This window comes from Aethina tumida, chromosome 2, assembly GCF_024364675.1.
Source record: "Aethina tumida isolate Nest 87 chromosome 2, icAetTumi1.1, whole genome shotgun sequence".
Taxonomy (NCBI): domain Eukaryota; kingdom Metazoa; phylum Arthropoda; class Insecta; order Coleoptera; family Nitidulidae; genus Aethina; species Aethina tumida.
The window spans coordinates 37,976,362-37,985,368 of NC_065436.1; the positions used below are offsets into that span (position 1 = coordinate 37,976,362).

Consider the following 9,007-nt stretch of genomic DNA (forward strand, 5'->3'; position numbering starts at 1 on the left):
CGTCATTAATTATCAGCTTACTTTTGATCTGAGATGTGAATAGAGTGAAGAATTGTGTTCGAATGCGATTAATTTTGTTTTGGCAACGTCTAAAATTGATTGGAACGTGTCATTAACAACACGAATAACGTTTACAGTCAATGGATTTTCTATCTCCTTTAGAGCATCACTTGCTAATCCCATAAATCTTCTTGTTATCCTCGCACAAGTTTCCCACCTTTCCAAAGAACGTTGAACACCTAAAAAATAAAACCGTAAGTAGAAAACATAATGTAACAGAGTTACCGACCATAGAGTTCAGCGTTGAACGTATCCCATGAAGAAGTAAAGACAGAAGACAAATACGGCAAGTAACTTCTAACAAGCGTCCATATCAAATATCCGTTCATCGTTTTACGATCTGTCGACGAGACGATTACGGAGATCTCTTGCAAATACTCAGGAGACGTCACAATCACTTCAGAGCTCAACGTTATGCCTGATTCCGGGTACATGCCCGTCAGAATATCGAACAACGGCAACTAGAAACAAAATAATGCTTAACTGCACACAAAATCGTTATAAAAAACGTACTTGTACAGTTTCTTTAAGTTCGGACAACGTACGGACGTTGTACGTGTGTATGGGATTCCTTAAAATTACAGGATCAGGAGTTATTTCAGCGATTCGCTTCTCGTACGAGAACATGTCGATCCCAAACTTCGTCGCCTCGTTTGATGCTGTGTTCAACGGAATTATCACATCACGTATCAGTTCTTTGTAAGCTGCAACGACCTGAAAACATCCCTCAGTTTTACCTTGCGCTTACAAGGTGCAATTGATTAATACCCTATCGTTTAAGTCATCCCGGTAATAATAATCCTTGGTGGGTAAACCCAATCCCGCCGGAGAAATCCGAATTGAATTTTGTCCGGGCGATCTGGGATTCGGTTCGACGGTGATTTGGAAAAAGGGAGTGACGCCGTAATCGACATGCAATTTGGTAAGGATCATGTCGCGATCGAAGTCCGCGTCGTTCCAATTGCGCAAAACGTACCAACCACCTGCAACAAATTCAACATTTTAGTTTTTGGAATTTTTAAATTGCACAACGTTTATAAATAATAATGAGATGCTGATTAATTAATCAAAGCGTTTAGTCGATTCATTCGAGGTAAAGGCGTATCAAGTAGGAATCGGATCTTGGCTGTTCATCACCATCGTATGTATGTGGATGAGTCGCGGCCTTAACATTTAAATATTTTTTAATTTGATTATTTCCCAAACCTATGACTATTAACCAAACTTCTCGGGACTACAATGGTGATATATAATTAAAATTATTTCCTACTTCGGGCCGAGGATGATGCATATTTCCAACATTAATCAAACCGCAATTAAGTGAAGTTATTGCGGTCAGTGTGAATGGCAAAATAGGTCCAAGTACGCTTTAGGTGTGGTCAGGCTGCGACTGCATCTTTTAATCGAAATGCCAAAATATGTATCGTGTGTGAGGAAAGAGAAAGTGGACAAGTTTATCAGACAACAAAGACTGCATGAATCAATTTAAATTATTATGAATTTGTGTCTTGAAAAAATAAGAACAATTTCATACAAACTGTCGAAAAGTACACCGTTCTTTTTTTTAAAAAAATTAAATTTTATTGTATATTTACGTAATAAATAATTAAACATAGTTTTCCAATTAATTTTTTAAATTTGTTGTAATTACACGAAGTTTATTATTGTTTACAGACTATTTAAACAATTGTTAATTCAAAAGATGGCATTTTAACAATTTTCTCTTGTGAAATGAAATGGGCGTATATTAAAAAAGTTCGGTTGTTAAAGGAAGAAAGTGTCAATTGTGACACACTCACTCTGAAACATTGTTCCACAGAATAACTAATTTCATTTCATTTCATCTTGTGTTGGGTAAGAATTTATGTATATGGTCAATTACCCGAACGTGTGAACAAATAATTATGCTAATTATGCGGATGTGTTATCGATAGATTCTAATATTTTTTCCTGCATCATAAAAATATGCAACATTTTATAATAAAAACATCAAACAGTAAGACAATTGGGTATAATTACTGGCAAAGGTTAGAGGTGTTATTGAAGGATGTTTATCGGGTTAATAATAATTACAAGAATAAAGATGCGACACGATTTCCGCGTATACTTTAAAGGGAACTCTGATAAGTCACCAATAGAGAAAGCAGATAAACCGTAGGGAAAGTCAAGTGCATAAACTGCACAAACGGATTTTTACTACGTGATGTTTGTTCCTTATTAATATCTCTTCGTTATTATTATTATTATTTTTGTTTCATAAATAAAATAAGATTTTCGCTTTAATTAAAAGTAATTATCCACGTAGTGCAACAATTGTTGTTATTGAACAATCGCATAAAAACTACACAATAGGGTCTAGACTTGAGATTTGGTTGCGAAAATATGTATAAACTAATGGGAACCTTTAACTAAAAGCATGTTCCTTCTCATTTGACATTAAATGCGGTGATTCGTATGTTAATCTGTTATTTACATCGATGAATTTACATAAATACGAAATGGACCGTTGCCTTGGACAATTTGTTACAGATGTACGTTACTTAATATTGCCGAAATTCTTCTCCGCTGTTTCTGCTGTGTTGACACTTTATTAACATTTAAATTTAAAGCTGATCATTATATTACGTATAGTCTCAATAATTTAATTTACATCCTGAAAGGATTTGGCATTAAGTTCAGGTTAGAGAATGTGGATGGTTAGCCTTCCCAAAAATTTACATAAATTATCCAAAGATACAACAACCTAATTTAACCGAATTTACATATTTCAAGTTTAAAGTCCATATATAACTAACTCATCATTACGTAATATGCATCCGTGAATAAAATAAAGAAATAAAAATAGGTCTGGTAAAATTTTTTAATTTTTTATTGTACAATATATACAGGCAAGTCTTTTCTCACATTGAGAATTATAAATACTAACTAAATTAATTAAAAAAATTTCCTATTCGATCGATTAAATTATTTCTTCTTGTTTATGGGTGGGCCATAGATAGAATGGGGCTTGGGGGCCAAGGCGAATGAACCGGAACTGGCGGATTCCTCTTCACCGAAACTGTCGAACAAAGTGCCTGGTGTTCCAGTGGTGCTGTAGCTAATCGGAGATGGGGTAGAAGTAGGGAAGTTGTTGATCGAGATTTGCGGTGCTGGTGTGGAGAAGGCAAAACCTGGGGCAGCCGTGGTGCCAAAATTGAGCCCGTTGCCAATCAACGGGGAAAGGGTGGTGGTACTGAAGGAGTTGAATCCTCCCAAACCTCCATCAGAAACGAAATTCAAACCACTCAATCCGTTGCTAGATGACAGACCACCCAAGTTCAAGCTGCTGATCGAGGAAATATCCAGGGGACTTTGGGTGACACCAAATCCGGTCCTTTCTTGGATGTTGAACGAGCCTAAACCGTTGTTTTTCCCTTGACTAATGGTGTTAAGAAGTGCGCGCTGATCAGCAACAGAGCTGCCACTGACACTATTAACCCCAATGAGCCCGGAGTCCAGGCCTGCGGAGGAGCCGGTATTTTGGATGTGAATGACAGCTTCCTCGGCGTCTTTTTGATCTTTGTACTTGATGAAGACAACTTCGGGTTTGGAGGGCTTGGTGGGCGGTGGTGTGGGTAAGACAATGGGAGCTGGCTCTTCTGGTTTCTTGACGAGAACGTATACCACAGTTTTCTCTTCGCCTTTTTGAAGAGATTCGGGTTGGATGACTGGAGCCGGGGCGGTTTTGAATTCAGGAGCTTTCACGAAGATCACCTTAACGTTGTTCTTGGGTTTAGGTGGCAAGATAACTCTCGGGGCGGCAGGTTCCGGTTCTTCAGGGGCGGTGTAGAAGTACAAGTGTTTGTCGGTTTCGCCACCTTCTTCGGAATGTGAGTCAGTGTTTTGGGCGAAGTTGTTTCTGTTGTTGAAACCGATGTTGACGGATGGACCGGAGTTATCGGCCAGATTCAAGTTTGAGAAACTGGCTACGGTAGGTTGGATCAGGGGAAGACTAGGTAAACTGGCGGCGGTAGATTGAAGCAATGGAAGGTTGGAGAAAGTGGCGGGAGTAGACTGAAGTATAGGAAGGTTGGAGAATGTGGCGGGTGTTGAACCGATGGCTGGAAGTTGTTGTTGGAAGTTGCCTGAAACATTCGACTAGTGTTAATAACTGGAATTATCACTGTTGTTTTTAGAGAAACCATACCTTGGAAGGCTCCTTGCAAAGCTCCACCTTGCAAACCAATGCCTTGCAAACCAGCACCTTGTACACCAGCACTTTGCAAAGCTCCACCTTGCAAACTGGCACCCTGCAAAGAAGCACCTTGCAAAGCACCACCGAGAAGACCAGCTAAAGACACACTGCCGAGACTTTTGAGTTCAGAATCTTCGGCTCCAACAGTCGACAGGTCCAAATTGAGTTCGGCCAGTTTGGCAGGATCCAAACCGGCTAAAGAGCTCGAATCAATTTCGTATTTAACATTTCCCACGGTGCCCAAATGAATGTTTCCAGTAGGAATGGCGGTGGGTGCGGCGGCTGTGGCAGCTTGCGCGTCCGTGCCGGAACCCTTGAGGGGGTCGACGGGTTGCCCGTAACTGTTGCGGGCCACATTGAGCTCTTTCACGTCGGCGGCTGCGACGGCCAACACTGCCGCGATCTACAAATCCAGGTAATAAATCCACCGCACTAAGTCACTCACTGAATACTTACCAGCAGAAGTTTCATGATTGGGCCTGTGTGTCTATTGACATGAATTTTGGGCAATCGAATGAATATATAGTGCGGCGCCGCCCCACCGATTCGATTCGGACCGAGACATCCTTTTCGCAAGGACACGCACGGCACAGGTTAACATTTAGATGGATAAATAAAAACACCGGTCCACCAATCTTAACCTTGCCCATTTTCGATGTGTATCGCGGGTGTCAACTCAGAGACATTCACCTTTACACTTCATCTTCGTCTCGATGCGACCGCATCAAACAAGAATTCGTCATAAAGATGGATGGTTGAAATGGTATTGAACGAGTACAAACACAAGGAAAAAGATGTATTACACAAAAAACTCTTTAATTATACGCTTTTAAACGATTATTGTGTATAATTCAATTATAAATCAAAATAACACCAGTTGGAAGCAATAATTAATAAAAAATTAAATTTATGATTTACTATTATTAATAGTAGGTGCTGCTTATCTTTTGTTCAGCAAGCTTTCACAACCAAAAAAATATCCGGTACAAATTTACGAAATTAAAAATAAATCTAAACCATTTATAAAATAATCAAACGAAGTGAGATAAATAGTATGTTGCAATTGTAAAAAAAAGTAGTTGACACAATCAATTGGTCCCTGAATAATAATATTCATCTATTGAAATCATTCAAAAATATTTTTATAAAATATCATAATTAACATTTGTGTCAATTAATGTATGACATTTAATATTTTTTAAGTCATCACCATTTAATTGCCACATTATATTTACATATTTCGAGGATGTTTGAAATAGTTAAAAACCAATATGCATTTTATTGGTATAAGATAAAAAAGTTTGAATAAAATTGTACTGCAACTTTTAAAACTGTGTGCAATTTATGTATCCTGTTCCGAACTTGTTCAAGAAGTTTGACATTTCATTTATTAATCGCTGAATATAATTACTAGATCACTTAATTTTTTCTATTAATTTATATATGAAAATGAAATAAAAGGCGTGATCAAATCATTAAATGACAGAAATAATTAAATAAAGTGAGATAAGGAATATATTGACCATTATTCATATAGGAATTCCAGAGGCAGGATTCGTAACCGGTTCACACGGTTGACATTTTACTAGAAAAATGATATAATTTAAAATAGATGTATTCTTTTGAAACCCCAATGTTCGGAAGGTTAATGGTTGATCTTCGCTTCGCTAAATCGGCCGACCCAAGTTTTGTAATTCGACCAACTTTTTAAAGGTGTCCATTCTTAAATTAATTGCCTTAAATATTATATAAATTGTCGAACGATGAACTCATTTTAATCTTAACCCAGTGATTTTTGTCAAGAATTAAAAGAAAAAAATTGTGTGCATTTGGTGATTCAAGCTTTAATATTTAAATGACTTCTAATAAAACTAATCAGTGTGACAATTAAGTTTAATCATAAAATAAATAGTGAAAGGTAAAACTAGGAATTTTCCCATTTTTACGTCAATTATGTAACATAATAAATACAATAGTAATTTACATACTAAAAATAATAAGAATTTTAATTCTAATTAGTTAAATAAATCAATCAAATAAGTCACTTATTTTTAATGCATATTTAGTTTTGTTATATTTTTATTTTTTGGATATAAATTAATGCGATACAACGTAGCTTTTAATAAATTTTATTGTAAAATATATTCTTACTAAAAAAACAAAAACTAATAAAAAAGTTGATTATTTATATTTTTACATAAATATTTTTTATAATCACGTCGCACAATAGATCCTTTTCATTCTTCAACCATAAAAGGCAATTATTATAAATTACCTTTTAAAGGTAAATGAACTGAATAATAATATTTTTCTTTAGATTTGTATTAAAAAATGCTTAAGAATGACATCACTCCATTTCAAATAAAAAAAATAAATTATTGTTGTGCACCTGTTGCCTTTAGATTTAAATTGTAAATATCCCCTAATAAAATTTAAAATTATTTTAATAAAAACAGAAGTGTTATGTATCAAAAAAATAGTCAGAAAATAAATAGATCTCTTAATAGTAAAAGTCAAAATTTATTAATGCCGTTTCTACGTCAACGAATAATAATAATAAATTAAGTGCTGATTGCTTTTTTATACTCATCTTCCGTCTTATGATGATTGTTAATTGAATAAAAAGAGTGATGTAATATTTAACCTTTTTTAGATATAAAAACCAGTATTAGAAATAAAAATGCGTTAAATTTCTACTAAAAATACATTTATTTGTCACCGCATTTGCTTAACCTATCAACTATTTGATACAATTAAAATGAACAATATGTGTATATGTACAATGAAGGTAAAGAAGGTAAGTAAATACAGTAGTTGATTGATCTACGTATTTGACATAATCACAATCTACACGAACGAATCTAATAAGGTCCGCTTTGTCCCGGAGGTCCGTAACTTGTGGACGGCCTTCCACCACCACCTCCTCCTCCGCCGATTCCTCCGCCGCCGCCTCCAATTCCTCCACCGCCTCCTCCGATACCAATTCCTCCACCGCCTCCTCCGATACCAATTCCTCCACCGCCTCCTCCGATACCAATTCCTCCGCCTCCTCCTCCACCGCCACCGCCCGTTGCCTGTTTCTGCGTTTTGTAACGAATGAAGTATACTTCCGGTTTGCTGGGTTGCGTTGGAGCGGCAGTGGGCACGCTTATTTCTGGCGCATCGTCCGGCCTCTTCACCAACACGTAGACGAGTGTCTTCTCTTCGTTTTGTGCTTGCACCGGAATCGTCGGGGCGGTCGGGGCCGGACCGCTAGGTGCCTTTATAAATATTATCTTATAGTGTTTCGTGGCCTGACCCGCCGAAATAGGACGTTGCGGCCGGGATTCTTCCGGTTCCGGAGGGGCAACGTGCACGTAGATGTGTTTCTGGACAATGGTGCCGCCGCCGCCTCCACCGATGCCAATTACACCTCCACCACCGCCGCCACCTCCTCCTCCTCCGCCTCCACCGATGCCGATTCCACCTCCTCCTCCTCCTCCGATCCCACCTCCCCCAGTTCCGCCTCCTCCGATGCCAATTCCCCCACCACCCCCGATGCCGCCTCCGCCAGCGCCGCCGCCTCCGAACCCGGGGGCGCCGTAGCTACCGCTAGGCGCTGAAGGTGCGGGATAGTTGTACTGGGGCTTGCCATGGACCAGAGCCGCCAACGCGACGACCTGAACATAATAAATAATCGGTATTATTCCAATTAATGCACCGCAGTTTGTTATGATGCAATCGCAGACTCGTTAAAGACTGGAACGACATAATTAACGTAACTGTAACGTGTGTAATAACGAACGAATTAACATAGAAACGCGACGCGATGCGAAACAAGCGCAACGAAACAATAGACCAGCATCTTTGCCAAGATAAAACTTCTGTTGTTTTATGTACCTGATTGAGATTATTAAGGTTAGCCTTACGTAAAAATATTGTGTCACCTCTGAAATATTTACAGCTAATATGGAAACGGTTGCCTTTTTGAGAGACAAACTGAAACATAGCAAAGATGCATGGATTTATTGCGTTTCAGTCTTGAAATTTATTTTCTTCACAGGTTTCTCAACAACGCTTTCGAACGATTCGTTTTGCTGGTTATCTTTAAATACATTATTATTGTGCAAACTTTGTTTTCTTCTCATATTTAAATTAACCGAGAATATTTCCATTTAACTAAATCATCAAAAATCAATATTTCTTAATATAAGTTTTATTGAAAAATCAATAACAAATAGAAAACTAAATTAAAACATTAAAATCAAATTTTAATTAATAGTATTAGAATGGTCAGGGATTATTCATATTTATAAACATCCTTGAGTTTCCAATAAAAGATAACCACAAAGCTATAATGTTAAGATCAAAATGTCAGATTACCAAATATATTTTATAATTTATTCAGTATATTCTATTCTCCAAATTTGCTCTCGAAAATTTATAGAAATAAAAATAAACAAAAACTTAAAATGGATTGTGTACCATATTATCTTGATGAAATGTTTCCTTTAAAACTTAACAATAAATTTAATTTATTTTCAATTTAAGAGGGATATATATTATGTCATTCAGTTTTAAAAGAATTTTAAAAGGCATAACATTTTTTTTATATTAAATAAGAAACTACGAAATTAAAAAAGTCAAACTTTATATTTAAAAATAAAAAATTGTAAATATTCTATTCACATTCTAAAATTAAAATGTCATATTACCAAATACAATTTTTAATAT

At 36.7% G+C, this 9,007-nt stretch overlaps 3 protein-coding genes across 3 annotated transcripts in view; all 3 read right to left on the reverse strand.

The window, feature by feature from the left end:
• The window catches only part of LOC109595239 (protein gone early), a 53,312-nt gene that overhangs the window by 1,207 nt on the left and 43,098 nt on the right, over positions 1–9,007 (reverse strand). Inside the window, exons 5-8 of the mRNA XM_049963385.1 lie at positions 829–1,043; positions 574–774; positions 290–521; positions 22–239 (exon numbers count right to left, since the gene is read on the reverse strand). Of these exons, the coding sequence (XP_049819342.1) occupies positions 22–239; positions 290–521; positions 574–774; positions 829–1,043 (866 nt within the window). The remainder of the gene's footprint in view (positions 1–21; positions 240–289; positions 522–573; positions 775–828; positions 1,044–9,007) is intronic.
• Positions 2,907–4,780, reverse strand: LOC109603773 (uncharacterized). The gene is made up of 3 exons (XM_020020269.2): positions 4,751–4,780; positions 4,247–4,697; positions 2,907–4,184 (listed from the first exon to the last, which is right to left on the reverse strand). Exons 1-3 carry the CDS (start codon positions 4,763–4,765, stop codon positions 3,025–3,027), a joined length of 1,626 nt encoding a protein of 541 aa, XP_019875828.1. The 5' UTR covers positions 4,766–4,780; the 3' UTR covers positions 2,907–3,024.
• The window catches only part of LOC109595215 (uncharacterized), a 2,285-nt gene continuing 268 nt past the window's right edge, over positions 6,991–9,007 (reverse strand). The window contains exon 2 of the mRNA XM_049962491.1: positions 6,991–7,953. Within this exon, the coding sequence (XP_049818448.1) occupies positions 7,156–7,953 (798 nt within the window). The 3' untranslated portion in view covers positions 6,991–7,155. The remainder of the gene's footprint in view (positions 7,954–9,007) is intronic.

Coding starts and splice junctions, on each gene's coding strand:
- LOC109603773 (XM_020020269.2), bottom strand. Junction 4,185..4,246: donor TTTGCAAGGAGCCTTCCAAG/GTATGGTTTCTC, acceptor CGAATGTTTCAG/GCAACTTCCAACAACAACTT.